The sequence below is a fragment of the Oncorhynchus clarkii genome, chromosome 6 (assembly GCF_045791955.1).
Source record: "Oncorhynchus clarkii lewisi isolate Uvic-CL-2024 chromosome 6, UVic_Ocla_1.0, whole genome shotgun sequence".
NCBI classification, from domain to species: Eukaryota; Metazoa; Chordata; class Actinopteri; order Salmoniformes; family Salmonidae; genus Oncorhynchus; species Oncorhynchus clarkii.
In genome coordinates, this window is record NC_092152.1 from 86,084,276 (window position 1) to 86,104,275 (window position 20,000).

Below are 20,000 nucleotides of genomic sequence, written 5' to 3' on the forward strand. Positions count from 1 at the left end.
GTTTTAGAGGACTACTAAACTACTTTTATTAACTGCTTTTATTAACACATACCTTGTTTACCACTCACGAGGCAGGCAAAGTCTGATAACACAGCCACAAAGTCAGGTTCCCCAAACTAGAGAGGAGGTTTTTTCCTTTAGATACTACAGCCACAAAGTCAGTTTCCCCAAACCAGAGAGGTTTTCCTTTAGATAACACAGCCACAGAGTCAAGTTCCCCAGACCAGAGAGGAGCATTGGAGAAGAAAGAAACCAAGAGCAGAGTTCAGACAACGAGGGTCATGACTAGAGCTATTGTCATTTTAACGCATTTTAGCTCATCTTACAAAAGCTGTATCCCATCTAATCAAAATCAACAGAGTGTGCAATAACTTTTTTTTTTTTTCACCTTTATTTAACCAGGAAGGAGAGTTGAGCACACCTTTATTTAACCAGGTGAGCTAGTTGAGAACAAGTTCTCATTTACAACTGCGACCTGACCAAGATAAAGCAAAGCAGTTCGACACATACAACAACACAGAGTTACACATGGAGTAAAACAAACATACAGTCAATAATAAAGTAGAAAAATAAGTCTGTATACGATGTGAGCAAATGAGGTGAGAGAAGGGAGGTAAAGGCAAAAAAAGGCCATGGTGGCAAAGTAAATACAATATAGCAATTAAAACACTGGAATGGTAGATTTGCAGTGGAAGAATGTGCAAAATAGAGATAGAAATAATGGGGTGCAGAGGAGCAAAATAAGTAAATAAATACAGTAGGGAAAGAGGTAGTTGTTTGGGCTTGTTTGAGAGGCATGGTCGATGAGGATCTCTGTAGGCTGTAGCTAGGAGACCACTGTGACTGACAAGTGAATCCACCTGTCACAGCGAGCGTGGAACCAGGGTTGTGTGAAATTGGGGGAGGTTGTATATCAACAAAAAGAAACGTCTCCTTTCCAAAGCGGTTTTCTCATGAATATGTAAATGAATATGTAAATGAATATGTAAATGAATATGTAAATGAATATGTAAATGAATATGTAAAGGTAAATGGGTTGGGTCAATCTACGATGAAAGGGATTTGGTCACACCAGATTAACACTTAACACATCACATCAGAAAGAGAGACAGAGAGACACAGATAGAGACAGAGAGACACAGATAGAGACACAGAGAGACGCAGAGAGACACAGAGAGACGCAGAGAGACAGAGAGACAAAGATAGACAGAGAGACACAGAGAGACACAGAGAGACAGAGAGACAGAGAGAGACAGAGAGACACAGAGAGACACAGAGAGACAGAGAGACACAGAGACAGAGAGACACTGAGAGACACAGAGAGACAGAGAGACAGAGAGAGACAGAGAGACAGAGAGACACAGAGAGACACAGAGAGACAGAGACAGAGAGACACAGAGAGACACAGATAGACAGAGAGACACAGAGACAGAGAGACACTGAGAGACACAGAGAGACAGAGAGAGACAGAGAGACACAGATAGACAGAGAGACACAGAGACACAGATAGACAGAGAGACACAGAGACAGAGAGACACAGAGAGACACAGATAGACAGAGAGACACAGATAGAGACACAGAGAGACACAGAGAGACACAGAGAGACACAGAGAGACACAGAGAGACAGAGAGAGACAGAGAGACACAGATAGACAGAGAGACACAGAGACACAGATAGACAGAGAGACACAGAGACAGAGAGACACAGAGAGACACAGATAGACAGAGAGACACAGAGAGACATAGATAGAGACACAAAGAGACTCAGAGAGACACAGAGAGACACAGAGAGACAGAGAGACACAGAAAGACAGAGAGACAAGAAGAGACACAGAGAGACAGTGAGAGACACACATGGCTGGGGAGGCACAGTAGTGCAGAGAAACAGACAGCGATGTGTAACTGATACCAGGTGAACCAGCCAACCAGCCATTCAGCCAACCAGCCAACCAGCCAACCAGCCAGTCAGCCAACCAGCCAACCAGCCAGTCAGCCAACCAGCCAGTCATCCTGTCATCCAACCAGCCAGCCAGCCAGGCAGCCAGCCAGCCAGCCAGTCATCCAGTCATCCAGTCAGCCATCCAACCAGCCAACCAGCCAGTCAGCCAGCAAGCCTGTCTCCCAGCCAGCCAGCCAGCCAGCCAGCCAGTCATCCAGTTAGCCAGCCAACCAACCAGCAAGCCAGTCTCCCAGCCAGCCAGCCAGCCAGCCATCCAGTCAGCCAGTCATCCAGTCATCCAGTCAGCCAGCCAGCCAGCCAACCAGTCAGCCAGCCAGCCATCCAGTCATCAGTCAGCCAGTCATCCAGTCATCCAGTCATCCAGTCAGCCAGCCAGCCAGTCATCCAGCCAGCCAGCCAGCCAGCCAGCCAGCCAGCCAGCCAGCCAGCCAGTCATCCAGTCTTCCAGTCATCCAGTCAGCCAGCCAGCCAGTCATCCAGCCAGCCAGTCATCCAGTCAGCCAGCCAGTCATCCAGTCAGCCAGCCAGCCAGTCATCCAGCCAGCCAGCCAGCCAGTCATCCAGTCATCCAGTCATCCAGTCAGCCAGCCAGCCAACCAGCCAGTCATCCAGTCATCCAGTCAGCCAGCCAACCAGCCAGTTCTGAGATACTGCACAAGGCCAGGTGTATAGTAGGTGTGTTTGAGTGTTTACCCATTCATGCGTGTGTGTCCCGCTATGCTGTGACTGAAGTCATTGTGTGTGTTCAGGTAAAGGTGACTGAAGTCCTTGTGTGTGTTCAGGTAACGGTGAATAGCTTCCCATTCATCTCCAAGATGTTTCACTCCTCTAGATGCTTTACGACCGTACTGCCTACAATAGAAACATGACTTAAGTGAAAGGTTTGAGCCGCCAGCATGCTCAGGGAACAAGCCCTCTCTTTGTTCGGCATAATGAAGCTCTGTTAAGAATACCATTTAATACGTCCTGTACATTACACTGACCCTTCAACCAGACAGGACTGGGCAGAGGTGCTGTCTAAAATGGCACCCTATAGGCCCTGGTCAAAAGTAGTGCACTATATAGGGAATAGGGTTCTATAGGGCTCTAGTCTAAAGTAGTGCACAATATAGGGAATAGGGTGCCATAGGGCTCTGGTCTAAAGTAGTGCACTATATAGGGAACAGGGCTCTGGTCTATAGTAGTACACTATATAGGGAATAGGGCTCTGGTCTATAGTAGTACCACTATATAGGGAACAGGGCTCTGGTCTATAGTAGTACCACTATATAGGGAATAGGGCTCTGGTCTATAGTAGTACCAATATATAGGGAACAGGGCTCTGGTCTAAAGTAGTGCACTATATAGGGAACAGGGCTCTGGTCTAAAGTAGTACCACTATATAGGGAACAGGGCTCTGGTCTAAAGTAGTGCACTATATAGAGAACAGGGCTCTGGTCTAAAGTAGTGCACTATATAGGGAACAGGGCTCTGGTCTAAAGTAGTACCACTATATAGGGAACAGGGCTCTGGTCTGAAGTAGTGCACTATATAGGGAATAGGGTGCCATAGGGCTCTGGTCTAAAGTAGTGCACTATATAGGGAACAGGGCTCTGGTCTATAGTAGTACCACTATATAGGGAATAGGGCTCTGGTCTATAGTAGTACCACTATATAGGGAATAGGGCTCTGGTCTAAAGTAGTGCCACTATATAGGGAATAGGGCTCTGGTCTATAGTAGTACCACTATATAGGGAATAGAGCTCTGGTCTAAAGTAGTGCCACTATATAGGGAATAGGGTTCTGGTCTATAGTAGTACCACTATATAGGGAATAGGGCTCTGGTCTATAGTAGTACCACTATATAGGGAATAGGGCTCTGGTCTATAGTAGTACCACTATATAGGGAATAGGGCTCTGGTCTATAGTAGTACCACTATATAGGGAATAGGGCTCTGGTCTATAGTAGTACCACTATATAGGGAATAGGGCTCTGGTCTATAGTAGTACCACTATATAGGGAATAGGGCTCTGGTCTATAGTAGTACCACTATATAGGGAATAGGGCTCTGGTCTATAGTAGTACCACTATATAGGGAATAGGGCTCTGGTCTATAGTAGTACCACTATATAGGGAATAGAGCTCTGGTCTGTAGTAGTACCACTATATAGGGAATAGGGCTCTGGTCTATAGTAGTACACTATATAGGGAACAGGGTACCATTTGGTATACAGCCTTTGTATTCTGACAGGTCCAGCAGCACCCTGCGGTCGATGAAGATTAAACAACTCATCATTTATTTAACTGTGTTAGATGATCTGGTCAACCAGACAGACTGGTCGTGTTAAATTCAGAGTGGTGGATCAATCAGACAGATTGGCAGTGTTAAATTCAGAGTGGTGGATCAATCAGACAGATTGGCAGTGTTAAATTCAGAGTGGTGGATCAATCAGACAGATTGGCAGTGTTATATTCAGAGTGGTGGATCAATCAGACAGATTGGCAGTGTTAAATTCAGAGTGGTGGATCAATCAGACAGATTGGCAGTGTTAAATTCAGAGTGGTGGATCAATCAGACAGATTGGCAGTGTTATATTCAGTGGTGGATCAATCAGACAGATTGGCAGTGTTAAATTCAGAGTGGTGGATCAATCAGACAGACAGTCAGACAGTGTTATATTCAGAGTGGTGGATCAATCAGACAGACAGACAGACAGACAGACAGACAGACAGACAGACAGACAGACAGACAGACAGACAGACAGACAGACAGTGTTATATTCAGGGTGGTGGATCAATCAGACAGGCAGTGTTATATTCAGAGTGGTGGATCAATCAGACAGACAGACAGTGTTATATTCAGAGTGGTGGATCAATCAGACAGACAGACAGACAGACAGACAGACAGACAGACAGACAGACAGACAGACAGACAGACAGTGTTATATTCAGAGTGGTGGATCAATCAGACAGACAGTGTTATATTCAGAGTGGTGGATCAATCAGACAGGCAGTGTTATATTCAGAGTGATTGATCAATCAGACAGACAGTGTTATATTCAGGGTGGTGGATCAATCAGACAGGCAGTGTTATATTCAGAGTGGTGGATCAATCAGACAGACAGACAGTGTTATATTCAGAGTGATTGATCAATCAGACAGACAGTGTTATATTCAGAGTGATTGATCAATCAGACAGACAGTGTTATAATCAAATAATCGTCCCAATGACTCACTGGGACGAATTCTGAGACACGATGAGTTTTCCTTGACAACCGCCTTGACCTGACTACAAGGGAAACACTCCCAATACTCTATGGGTCAGCACTGAACTATGGGTCAGGGGTTAGAGTCTGTGGCACTATGGGTCAGGGGTCAGAGTCTGTGGCACTATGGGTCAGGGGTCAGAGTCTGTGGCACTATGGGTCAGGGGTCAGAGTCTGTGGCACTATGGGTCAGGGGTCAGAGTCTGTGGCACTATGGGTCAGGGGTCAGAGTCTGTGGCACTATGGGTCAGGGGTCAGAGTCTGTGGCACTATGGGTCAGGGGTCAGAGTCTGTGGCACTATGGGTCAGGGGTTAGAGTCTGTGGCACTATGGGTCAGGGGTTAGAGTCTGTGGCACTATGGGTCAGGGGTCAGAGTCTGTGGCACTATGGGTCAGGGGTCAGAGTCTGTGGCACTATGGGTCAGGGGTCAGAGTCTGTGGCACTGTGGGTCAGGGGTCAGAGTCTGTGGCACTATGGGTCAGGGGGTCAGAGTCTGTGGCACTATGGGTCAGGGGTCAGAGTCTGTGGCACTATGGGTCAGGGGTCAGAGTCTGTGGCACTATGGGTCAGGGGTCAGAGTCTGTGGCACTATGGGTCAGGGGGTCAGAGTCTGTGGCACTATGGGTCAGGGGGTCAGAGTCTGTGGCACTATGGGTCAGGGGTCAGAGTCTGTGGCACTATGGGTCAGGGGTCAGAGTCTGTGGCACTATGGGTCAGGGGTCAGAGTCTGTGGCACTATGGGTCAGGAGGTCAGAGACTGTGGCACAAACCCTCCTGTTTACTGTCTCTATACTTTATATACCAAACCCTCCTGTTTACTGTCTCTATACTTTATATACCAAACCCTCCTGTTTACTGTCTCTATACTTTATAATGATTTATATACCAAACCCTCCTGTTTACTGTCTCTATACTTTATAATGATTTATATACCAAACCCTCCTGTTTACTGTCTCTATACTTTATATACCAAACCCTCCTGTTTACTGTCTCTATACTTTATATACCAAACCCTCCTGTTTACTGTCTCTATACTTTATATACCAAACCCTCCTGTTTACTGTCTCTATACTTTATAATGATTTATATACCAAACCCTCCTGTTTACTGTCTCTATACTTTATAATGATTTATATACCAAACCCTCCTGTTTACTGTCTCTATACTTTATATACCAAACCCTCCTGTTTACTGTCTCCATACTTTATATACCAAACCCTCCTGTTTACTGTCTCTATACTTTATATACCAAACCCTCCTGTTTACTGTCTCCATGCTTTATATACCAAACCCTCCTGTTTACTGTCTCTATACTTTATAATGATTTATATACCAAACCCTCCTGTTTACTGTCTCTATACTTTATAATGATTTATATACCAAACCCTCCTGTTTACTGTCTCTATACTTTATAATGATTTATATACCAAACCCTCCTGTTTACTGTCTCTATACTTTATATACCAAACCCTCCTGTTTACTGTCTCCATACTTTATATACCAAACCCTCCTGTTTACTGTCTCTATACTTTATATACCAAACCCTCCTGTTTACTGTCTCTATACTTTATATACCAAACCCTCCTGTTTACTGTCTCTATACTTTATAATGATTTATATACCAAACCCTCCTGTTTACTGTCTCTATACTTTATATACCAAACCCTCCTGTTTACTGTCTCCGTACTTTATATACCAAACCCTCCTGTTTACTGTCTCCATACTTTATAATGATTTATATACCAAACACTCCTGTTTACTGTCTCCATACTTTATATACCAAACCCTCCTGTTTACTGTCTCTATACTTTATAATGATTTATATACCAAACCCTCCTGTTTACTGTCTCTATACTTTATAATGATTTATATACCAAACCCTCCTGTTTACTGTCTCTATACTTTATATACCAAACCCTCCTGTTTACTGTCTCCATACTTTATATACCAAACCCTCCTGTTTACTGTCTCCATACTTTATAATGATTTATATACCAAACCCTCCTGTTTACTGTCTCTATACTTTATAATGATTTATATACCAAACCCTCCTGTTTACTGTCTCTATACTTTATAATGATTTATATACCAAACCCTCCTGGTTACTGTCTCTATACTTTATATACCAAACCCTCCTGTTTACTGTCTCTATACTTTATATACCAAACCCTCCTGTTTACTGTCTCCATACTTTATAATGATTTATATACCAAACCCTCCTGTTTACTGTCTCTATACTTTATAATGATTTATATACCAAACCCTCCTGTTTACTGTCTCTATACTTTATACACCAAACCCTCCTGTTTACTGTCTCCGTACTTTATATACCAAACCCTCCTGTATACTGTCTCCATACTTTATATACCAAACCCTCCTGTTTACTGTCTCTATACTTTATAATGCTTTATATACCAAACCCTCCTGTTTTCTGTCTCTATACTTTATAATGATTTATATACCAAACCCTCCTGTTTACTGTCTCTATACTTTATATACCAAACCCTCCTGTTTACTGTCTCCATACTTTATATACCAAACCCTCCTGTTTACTGTCTCCATACTTTATAATGATTTATATACCAAACCCTCCTGTTTACTGTCTCTATACTTTATAATGATTTATATACCAAACCCTCCTGTTTACTGTCTCTATACTTTATAATGATTTATATACCAAACCCTCCTGGTTACTGTCTCTATACTTTATATACCAAACCCTCCTGTTTACTGTCTCTATACTTTATATACCAAACCCTCCTGTTTACTGTCTCCATACTTTATAATGATTTATATACCAAACCCTCCTGTTTACTGTCTCTATACTTTATAATGATTTATATACCAAACCCTCCTGTTTACTGTCTCTATACTTTATACACCAAACCCTCCTGTTTACTGTCTCCGTACTTTATATACCAAACCCTCCTGTTTACTGTCTCCATACTTTATATACCAAACCCTCCTGTTTACTGTCTCTATACTTTATAATGCTTTATATACCAAACCCTCCTGTTTTCTGTCTCTATACTTTATAATGATTTATATACCAAACCCTCCTGTTTACTGTCTCTATACTTTATATACCAAACCCTCCTGTTTACTGTCTCCATACTTTATAATGATTTATATACCAAACCCTCCTGTTTACTGTCTCTATACTTTATATACCAAACCCTCCTGTTTACTGTCTCCATACTTTATAATGATTTATATACCAAACCCTCCTGTTTACTGTCTCTATACTTTACATACCAAACCCTCCTGTTTACTGTCTCCATGCTTTATATACCAAACCCTCCTGTTAACTGTCTCCATACTTTATATACCAAACCCTCCTGTTTACTGTCTCTATACTTTATAATGATTTATATACCAAACCCTCCTGTTTACTGTCTCCATACTTTATAATGATTTATATACCAAACCCTCCTGTTTACTGTCTCCATACTTTATATACCAAACCCTCCTGTTTACTGTCTCTATACTTTATAATGATTTATATACCAAACCCTCCTGTTTACTGTCTCCATACTTTATAATGATTTATATACCAAACCCTCCTGTTTACTGTCTCTATACTTTATATACCAAACCCTCCTGTTTACTGTCTCTATACTTTATATACCAAACCCTCCTGTTTACTGTATCTATACTTTATAATGATTTATATACCAAACCCTCCTGTTTACTGTCTCTATACTTTATAATGATTTATATACCAAACCCTCCTGTTTACTGTCTCCATACTTTATAATGATTTATATACCAAACCCTCCTGTTTACTGTCTCCATACTTTATATACCAAACCCTCCTGTTTACTGTCTCTATACTTTATAATGATTTATATACCAAACCCTCCTGTTTACTGTCTCCATACTTTATAATGATTTATATACCAAACCCTCCTGTTTACTGTCTCTATACTTTATATACCAAACCCTCCTGTTTACTGTCTCTATACTTTATATACCAAACCCTCCTGTTTACTGTCTCTATACTTTATAATGATTTATATACCAAACCCTCCTGTTTACTGTCTCTATACTTTATAATGATTTATATACCAAACCCTCCTGTTTACTGTCTCTATACTTTATAATGATTTATATACCAAACCCTCCTGTTTACTGTCTCTATACTTTATATACCAAACCCTCCTGTTTACTGTCTCTATACTTTATAATGATTTATATACCAAACCCTCCTGTTTACTGTCTCTATACTTTATAATGATTTATATACCAAACCCTCCTGTTTACTGTCTCTATACTTTATAATGATTTATTTACCAAACCCTCCTGTTTACTGTCTCTATACTTTATAATGATTTATTTACCAAACCCTCCTGTTTACTGTCTCTATACTTTATAATGATTTATATACCAAACCCTCCTGTTTACTGTCTCTATACTTTATATACCAAACCCTCCTGTTTACTGTCTCCATACTTTATAATGATTTATATACCAAACCCTCCTGTTTACTGTCTCTATACTTTATAATGATTTATATACCAAACCCTCCTGTTTACTGTCCCCATACTTTATATACCAAACCCTCCTGTTTACTGTCTCCATACTTTATAATGATTTATATACCAAACCCTCCTGTTTACTGTCTCTATACTTTATATACCAAACCCTCCTGTTTACTGTCTCCATACTTTATATACCAAACCCTCCTGTTTACTGTCTCCATACTTTATATACCAAACCCTCCTGTTTACTGTCTCCATACTTTATATACCAAACCCTCCTGTTTACTGTCTCCATACTTTATATACCAAACCCTCCTGTTTACTGTCTCCACACTTTATATACCAAACCCTCCTGTTTACTGTCTCTATACTTTATAATGATTTATATACCAAACCCTCCTGTTTACTGTCTCTATACTTTATATACCAAACCCTCCTGTTTACTGTCTCCATACTTTATATACCAAACCCTCCTGTTTACTGTCTCCACACTTTATATACCAAACCCTCCTGTTTACTGTCTCTATACTTTATAATGATTTATATACCAAACCCTCCTGTTTACTGTCTCTATACTTTATAATGATTTATATACCAAACCCTCCTGTTTACTGTCTCCATACTTTATATACCAAACCCTCCTGTTTACTGTCTCCGTACTTTATAATGATTTATATACCAAACCCTCCTGTTTACTGTCTCTATACTTTATATACCAAACCCTCCTGTTTACAGTCTCTATACTTTATAATGATTTATATACCAAACCCTCCTGTTTACTGTCTCTATACTTTATAATGATTTATATACCAAACCCTCCTGTTTACTGTCTCTATACTTTATAATGATTTATATACCAAACCCACCTGTTTACTGTCTCTATACTTTATATACCAAACCCTCCTGTTTACTGTCTCTATACTTTATAATGATTTATATACCAAACCCTCCTGTTTACTGTCTCTATACTTTATAATGATGTATATACCAAACCCTCCTGTTTACTGTCTCTATACTTTATAATGATTTATTTACCAAACCCTCCTGTTTACTGTCTCTATACTTTATAATGATTTATTTACCAAACCCTCCTGTTTACTGTCTCTATACTTTATAATGATTTATATACCAAACCCTCCTGTTTACTGTCTCTATACTTTATATACCAAACCCTCCTGTTTACTGTCTCCATACTTTATAATGATTTATATACCAAACCCTCCTGTTTACTGTCTCTATACTTTATAATGATTTATATACCAAACCCTCCAGTTTACTGTCTCCATACTTTATATACCAAACCCTCCTGTTTACTGTCTCCATACTTTATAATGATTTATATACCAAACCCTCCTGTTTACTGTCTCTATACTTTATATACCAAACCCTCCTGTTTACTGTCTCTATACTTTATATACCAAACCCTCCTGTTTACTGTCTCTATACTTTATATACCAAACCCTCCTGTTTACTGTCTCTATACTTTATATACCAAACCCTCCTGTTTACTGTCCCCATACTTTATATACCAAACCCTCCTGTTTACTGTCTCCATACTTTATAATGATTTATATACCAAACCCTCCTGTTTACAGTCTCTATACTTTATATACCAAACCCTCCTGTTTACTGTCTCCATACTTTATATACCAAACCCTCCTGTTTACTGTCTCCATACTTTATATACCAAACCCTCCTGTTTACTGTCTCCATACTTTATATACCAAACCCTCCTGTTTACTGTCTCCATACTTTATATACCAAACCCTCCTGTTTACTGTCTCCATACTTTATATACCAAACCCTCCTGTTTACTGTCTCTATACTTTATAATGATTTATATACCAAACCCTCCTGTTTACTGTCTCTATACTTTATATACCAAACCCTCCTGTTTACAGTCTCTATACTTTATAATGATTTATATACCAAACCCTCCTGTTTACTGTCTCTATACTTTATAATGATTTATATACCAAACCCTCCTGTTTACTGTCTCTATACTTTATATACCAAACCCTCCTGTTTACTGTCTCCGTACTTTATAATGATTTATATACCAAACCCTCCTGTTTACTGTCTCTATACTTTATATACCAAACCCTCCTGTTTACAGTCTCTATACTTTATAATGATTTATATACCAAACCCTCCTGTTTACTGTCTCTATACTTTATAATGATTTATATACCAAACCCTCCTGTTTACTGTCTCTATACTTTATAATGATTTATATACCAAACCCTCCTGTTTACTGTCTCTATACTTTATATACCAAACCCTCCTGTTTACTGTCTCTATACTTTATAATGATTTATATACCAAACCCTCCTGTTTACTGTCTCTATACTTTATAATGATGTATATACCAAACCCTCCTGTTTACTGTCTCTATACTTTATAATGATTTATTTACCAAACCCTCCTGTTTACTGTCTCTATACTTTATAATGATTTATTTACCAAACCCTCCTGTTTACTGTCTCTATACTTTATAATGATTTATATACCAAACCCTCCTGTTTACTGTCTCTATACTTTATATACCAAACCCTCCTGTTTACTGTCTCCATACTTTATAATGATTTATATACCAAACCCTCCTGTTTACTGTCTCTATACTTTATAATGATTTATATACCAAACCCTCCAGTTTACTGTCTCCATACTTTATATACCAAACCCTCCTGTTTACTGTCTCCATACTTTATAATGATTTATATACCATACCCTCCTGTTTACTGTCTCTATACTTTATATACCAAACCCTCCTGTTTACTGTCTCTATACTTTATATACCAAACCCTCCTGTTTACTGTCTCTATACTTTATATACCAAACCCTCCTGTTTACTGTCTCTATACTTTATATACCAAACCCTCCTGTTTACTGTCCCCATACTTTATATACCAAACCCTCCTGTTTACTGTCTCCATACTTTATAATGATTTATATACCAAACCCTCCTGTTTACAGTCTCTATACTTTATATACCAAACCCTCCTGTTTACTGTCTCCATACTTTATATACCAAACCCTCCTGTTTACTGTCTCCATACTTTATATACCAAACCCTCCTGTTTACTGTCTCCATACTTTATATACCAAACCCTCCTGTTTACTGTCTCCATACTTTATATGCCAAACCCTCCTGTTTACTGTCTCCATACTTTATATACCAAACCCTCCTGTTTACTGTCTCTATACTTTATAATGATTTATATACCAAACCCTCCTGTTTACTGTCTCTATACTTTATAATGATTTATATACCAAACCCTCCTGTTTACTGTCTCCATACTTTATATACCAAACCCTCCTGTTTACTGTCTCTATACTTTATAATGATTTATATACCAAACCCTCCTGTTTACTGTCTCTATACTTTATAATGATTTATATACCAAACCCTCCTGTTTACTGTCTCTATACTTTATATACCAAACCCTCCTGTTTACTGTCTCTATACTTTATATACCAAACCCTCCTGTTTACTGTCTCTATACTTTATAATGATTTATATACCAAACCCTCCTGTTTACTGTCTCTATACTTTATAATGATTTATATACCAAACCCTCCTGTTTACTGTCTCTATACTTTATAATGATTTATATACCAAACCCTCCTGTTTACTGTCTCTATACTTTATAATGATTTATATACCAAACCCTCCTGTTTACTGTCTCTATACTTTATAATGATTTATATACCAAACCCTCCTGTTTACTGTCTCTATACTTTATAATGATTTATATACCAAACCCTCCTGTTTACTGTCTCTATACTTTATATACCAAACCCTCCTGTTTAGTGTCTCCATACTTTATGTACCAAACCCTCCTGTTTACTGTCTCTATACTTTATAATGATTTATATACCAAACCCTCCTGTTTACTGTCTCTATACTTTATAATGATTTCTATACCAAACCCTCCTGTTTACTGTCTCCATACTTTATATACCAAACCCTCCTGTTTACTGTCTCCGTACTTTATCATGATTTATATACCAAACCCTCCTGTTTACTGTCTCTATACTTTATATACCAAACCCTCCTGTTTACTGTCTCTATACTTTATAATGATTTATATACCAAACCCTCCTGTTTACTGTCTCCATACTTTATAATGATTTATATACCAAACCCTCCTGTTTACTGTCTCCATACTTTATATACCAAACCCTCCTGTTTACTGTCTCTATACTTTATATACCAAACCCTCCTGTTTACTGTCTCCATACTTTATATACCAAACCCTCCTGTTTACTGTCTCTATACTTTATATACCAAACCCTCCTGTTTACTGTCTCTATACTTTATATACCAAACCCTCCTGTTTACTGTCTCTATACTTTATAATGATTTATATACCAAACCCTCCTGTTTACTGTCTCTATACTTTATAATGATTTATATACCAAACCCTCCTGTTTACTGTCTCTATACTTTATAATGATTTATATACCAAACCCTCCTGTTTACTGTCTCTATACTTTATAATGATTTATATACCAAACCCTCCTGTTTACTGTCTCTATACTTTATATACCAAACCCTCCTGTTTACTGTCTCCATACTTTATATACCAAACCCTCCTGTTTACTGTCTCTATACTTTATATACCAAACCCTCCTGTTTACTGTCTCTATACTTTATATACCAAACCCTCCTGTTTACTGTCTCTATACTTTATAATGATTTATATACCAAACCCTCCTGTTTACTGTCTCTATACTTTATAATGATTTATATACCAAACCCTCCTGTTTACTGTCTCTATACTTTATAATGATTTATATACCAAACCCTCCTGTTTACTGTCTCCATACTTTATATACCAAACCCTCCTGTTTACTGTCTCTATACTTTATAATGATTTATATACCAAACCCTCCTGTTTACTGTCTCTATACTTTATATACCAAACCCTCCTGTTTACTGTCTCTATACTTTATAATGATTTATATACCAAACCCTCCTGTTTACTGTCTCTATACTTTATATACCAAACCCTCCTGTTTACTGTCTCTATACTTTATATACCAAACCCTCCTGTTTACTGTCTCTATACTTTATAATGATTTATATACCAAACCCTCCTGTTTACTGTCTCTATACTTTATATACCAAACCCTCCTGTTTACTGTCTCTATACTTTATAATGATTTATATACCAAACCCTCCTGTTTACTGTCTCTATACTTTATAATGATTTATATACCAAACCCTCCTGTTTACTGTCTCCATACTTTATATACCAAACCCTCCTGTTTACTGTCTCTATACTTTATAATGATTTATATACCAAACCCTCGTGTTTACTGTCTCTATACTTTATAATGATTTATATACCAAACCCTCCTGTTTACTGTCTCCATGCTTTATATACCAAACCCTCCTGTTTACTGTCTCTATACTTTATAATGATTTTTATACCAAACCCTCGTGTTTACTGTCTCCATACTTTATATACCAAACCCTCCTGTTTACTGTCTCTATGCTTTATAATGATTTATATACCAAACCCTCCTGTTTACTGTCTCCATACTTTATATACCAAACCCTCCTGTTTACTGTCTCTATACTTTATAATGATTTATATACCAAACCCTCCTGTTTACTGTCTCTATACTTTATAATGATTTATATACCAAACCCTCCTGTTTACTGTCTCTATACTTTATATACCAAACCCTCCTGTTTACTGTCTCTATACTTTATAATGATTTATATACCAAACCCTCCTGTTTACTGTCTCTATACTTTATAATGATTTATATACCAAACCCTCCTGTTTACTGTCTCTATACTTTATAATGATTTATATACCAAACCCTCCTGTTTACTGTCTCCATACTTTATATACCAAACCCTCCTGTTTACTGTCTCTATACTTTATAATGATTTATATACCAAACCCTCCTGTTTACTGTCTCTATACTTTATATACCAAACCCTCCTGTTTACTGTCTCTATACTTTATAATGATTTATATACCAAACCCTCCTGTTTACTGTCTCTATACTTTATATACCAAACCCTCCTGTTTACTGTCTCTATACTTTATATACCAAACCCTCCTGTTTACTGTCTCTATACTTTATAATGATTTATATACCAAACCCTCCTGTTTACTGTCTCTATACTTTATATACCAAACCCTCCTGTTTACTGTCTCTATACTTTATAATGATTTATATACCAAACCCTCCTGTTTACTGTCTCTATACTTTATAATGATTTATATACCAAACCCTCCTGTTTACTGTCTCTGTACTTTATAATGATTTATATACCAAACCCTCCTGTTTACTGTCTCTATACTTTATATACCAAACCCTCCTGTTTACTGTCTCCGTACTTTATAATGATTTATATACCAAACCCTCCTGTTTACTGTCTCTGTACTTTATAATGATTTATATACCAAACCCTCCTGTTTACTGTCTCTATACTTTATATACCAAACCCTCCTGTTTACTGTCTCCGTACTTTATAATGATTTATATACCAAACCCTCCTGTTTACTGTCTCTATACTTTATATACCAAACCCTCCTGTTTACTGTCTCTATACTTTATATACCAAACCCTCCTGTTTACTGTCTCTATACTTTATAATGATTTATATACCAAACCCTCCTGTTTACTGTCTCTATACTTTATATACCAAACCCTCCTGTTTACTGTCTCTATACTTTATAATGATTTATATACCAAACCCTCCTGTTTACTGTCTCTATACTTTATAATGATTTATATACCAAACCCTCCTGTTTACTGTCTCCATGCTTTATATACCAAACCCTCCTGTTTACTGTCTCTATACTTTATATACCAAACCCTCCTGTTTACTGTCTCCGTACTTTATATACCAAACCCTCCTGTTTACTGTCTCTATACTTTATAATGATTTATATACCAAACCCTCCTGTTAACTACAGATCTACTTTATATAACAATAGGATCACTTCTTCTCTGCTCTGTAAGGCTGAGGCAGAGGCAAGGCCCGGCTGAGGCAGAGTCAAGGCCCGACTGAGGCTCCTGGCTGAGGCAGAGTCAAGGCCCGGCTGAGGCACCTGGCTGAGGCAGAGTCAAAGCCCGGCCGAGGCAGAGTCAAGGCCCGGCCGAGGCAGAGTCAAGGCCCGGCCGAGGCAGAGTCAAGGCCGGGCCGAGGCAGAGTCAAGGCCGGGCCGAGGCAGAGTCAAGGCCGGGCCGAGGCAGAGTCAAGGCCAGGCCGAGGCAGAGTCAAGGCCCGGTCGAGGCAGAGTCAAGGCCGGGCCGAGGCAGAGTCAAGGCCGGGCCGAGGCAGAGTCAAGCCCCCCTGCCGGGAAAGAAACGGGTCAAGGTCCAAACATTACCTTCTAAGTACAATTTTATCGAAACAGACTTTAAACCAAAGCGGCCATAAAACCCTCTTCTTGTGAGGGGAGTTGTTCTACAGTCAGGTTACTGATCAACTTGTTAAGGCCTCATCCCAAATGCCATCCTATTCCCTGTACAGAGCCCCGTTGGGCCCTGGTCAAATGTAGTGCCCTATATAGGGGGTAGGGTGACATTTTGGACTTGGGAATGGTTAAGATCCTGAAGTCCGTGGCTGTAGGGCTGTAGGTTGTCCCTGCCCAGGCCATAGAGATTAGGCCTGCCTGCTGTTAGGTTGTTGGGCTGTAGGCTGTAGGGCTGTAGGTTATCGGGCTGTAGGCTGTAGCGCTGTTGGGATGTATGGCTGTTGGGCTGTTGGGCTGTAGACTGTAGGGCTGTAGGGCTTTGGGCTGTAGGAGTGTAGGGCTGAAGACTGTAGGGCTGTAGGGCTGTAGGGCTGTAGGGCTGTAGGGGTGTAGGAGTGTAGGGCTGTAGGGCTGTTGGGTTTTTGGGCTGTAGGGCTGTAGGGCTGTAGGGGTGGAGGGCTGAAGACTGTAGGGCTGTAGGGCTGTAGGGGTGGAGGGGTCTAGGGCTGTAGGGGTGTAGGAGTGTGGGGTTGTAGGGCTGTTGGGTTTTTGGGCTGTAGGGCTGTAGGGGTGGAGGGCTGAAGACTGTAGGGCTGTAGGGCTGTAGGAGTGTGGGGCTGAAGACTGTAGGGCTGTAGGGCTGAAGACTGTAGGGGTGGAGGGCTGAAGACTGTAGGGGTGGAGGGCTGTAGGGGTGGAGGGCTGTAGGAGTGGAGGGCTGAAGACTGTAGGGCTGTAGGGCTGAAGACTGTAGGGGTGGAGGGCTGAAGACTGTAGGGGTGGAGGGCTGTAGGGGTGGAGGGCTGTAGGAGTGTAGGGCTGAAGACTGTAGGAGTGTAGAGCTGAAGACTGTAGGAGTGTAGGGCTGAAGACTGTAGGGGTGGAGGGCTGTAGGGGAGGAGGGCTGTAGAAGTGTAGGGGTGAAGACTGTAGGGCTGTAGGGCTGAAGACTGTAGGGGTGGAGGGCTGTAGGGGTGGAGGGCTGTAGGGTGTAGGAGTGTAGGGCTGTCGGGCTGTTGGGTTTTTGGGCTGTAGGAGTGTAGGGCTGAAGACTGTAGGGCTGTAGGGCTGTAGGGCTGTAGGGCTGTTGGGTTTTTGGGCTGTAGGGCTGTAGGGATGTAGGGGTGGAGGGCTGAAGACTGTAGGGCTGTAGGGCTGTAGGGCTGTAGGGGCGTAGGAGTGTAGGGCTGTAGGGCTGTTGGGTTTTTGGGCTGTAGGGCTGTAGGGCTGTAGGGGTGTAGGAGTGTAGGGCTGTAGGGCTGTTGGGTTTTTGGGCTGTAGGGCTGTAGGGCTGTAGGGCTGTAGGGCTGTAGGGGTGGAGGGCTGAAGACTTTAGGGCTGTACGGCTGTAGGAGTGTGGGGCTGAAGACTGTAGGGCTGTAGGGCTGAAGACTATAGGGGTGGAGGGCTGAAGACTGTAGGGGTGGAAGGCTGTAGGGGTGGAGGGCTGTAGGAGTGTAGGGCTGAAGACTGTAGGAGTGTAGGGCTGAAGACTGTAGGGGTGGAGGGCTGTAGGGGTGGAGGGCTGTAGGAGTGTAGGGGTGAAGACTGTAGGGCTGTAGGGCTGAAGACTGTAGGGGTGGAGGGCTGAAGACTGTAGGGGTGGAGGGCTGTAGGGGTGGAGGGCTGTAGGGTTGGAGGGCTGTAGGGGTGGAGGGCTGTAGGGGTGCAGGGCTGTAGGGGTGGAGGGCTGAAGACTGTAGGGCTTGTAGGGCTGAAGACTGTAGGGGTGGAGGGCTGTAGGGGTGGAGGGCTGAAGACTGTAGGGCTGTAGGGCTGTAGGGGTGGAGGGCTGTAGGAGTGTAGGGCTGAAGACTGTAGGAGTGTAGAGCTGAAGACTGTAGGAGTGTAGGGCTGAAGACTGTAGAGCTTGAGGGCTGTAGGGGAGGAGGGCTGTAGGAGTGTAGAGGTGAAGACTGTAGGGCTGTAGGGCTGAAGACTGTAGGGCTGTAGGGCTGAAGACTGTAGGGGTGGAGGGCTGTAGGGGTGGAGGGCTGTAGGGTTGGAGGGCTGTAGGGGTGTAGGAGTGTAGGGCTGTCGGGCTGTTGGGTTTTTGGGCTGTAGGAGTGTAGGGCTGAAGACTGTAGGGCTGTAGGGCTGTAGGGCTGTTGGGTTTTTGGGCTGTAGGGCTGTAGGGCTGTAGGGGTGGAGGGCTGAAGACTGTAGGGCTGTAGGGCTGTAGGGGTGGAGGGCTGTAGGAGTGTAGGGCTGAAGACTGTAGGAGTGTAGAGCTGAAGACTGTAGGAGTGTAGGGCTGAAGACTGTAGAGCTGGAGGGCTGTAGGGGAGGAGGGCTGTAGGAGTGTAGAGGTGAAGACTGTAGGGCTGTAGGGCTGAAGACTGTAGGGCTGTAGGGCTGAAGACTGTTGGGGTGGAGGGCTGTAGGGGTGGAGGGCTGTAGGGTTGGAGGGCTGTAGGGGTGTAGGAGTGTAGGGCTGTCGGGCTGTTGGGTTTTTGGGCTGTAGGAGTGTAGGGCTGAAGACTGTAGGGCTGTAGGGCTGTTGGGTTTTTGGGCTGTAGGGCTGTAGGGCTGTAGGGGTGGAGGGCTGAAGACTGTAGGGCTGTAGGGCTGTAGGGGCGTAGGAGTGTAGGAGTGTAGGGCTGTAGGGCTGTTGGGTTTTTGGTTTTAGGGCTGTAGGGCTGTAGGGCTGTAGGGCTGTAGGGGTGGAGGGCTGAAGACTGTAGGGCTGTAGAGCTGTAGGAGTGTGGGGCTGAAGACTGTAGGGCTGTAGGGCTGAAGACTATAGGGGTGGAGGGCTGAAGACTGTAGGGGTGGAAGGCTGTAGGGGTGGAGGGCTGTAGGAGTGTAGGGCTGAAGACTGTAGGAGTGTAGGGCTGAAGACTGTAGGGGTGGAGGGCTGT

The 20,000-nt window shown here is 41.6% G+C and overlaps 1 protein-coding gene across 1 annotated transcript in view; it reads right to left on the minus strand.

Annotated features, from left to right (window-relative positions):
- Positions 1-20,000, minus strand: part of LOC139412465 (uncharacterized) — a 55,385-nt gene that overhangs the window by 34,895 nt on the left and 490 nt on the right. The window contains exons 2-3 of the mRNA XM_071159253.1: positions 18,862-19,879; positions 17,258-18,609 (exon numbers count right to left, since the gene is read on the minus strand). Coding sequence (XP_071015354.1) covers positions 17,258-18,609; positions 18,862-19,879 — 2,370 coding nt within the window. The remainder of the gene's footprint in view (positions 1-17,257; positions 18,610-18,861; positions 19,880-20,000) is intronic.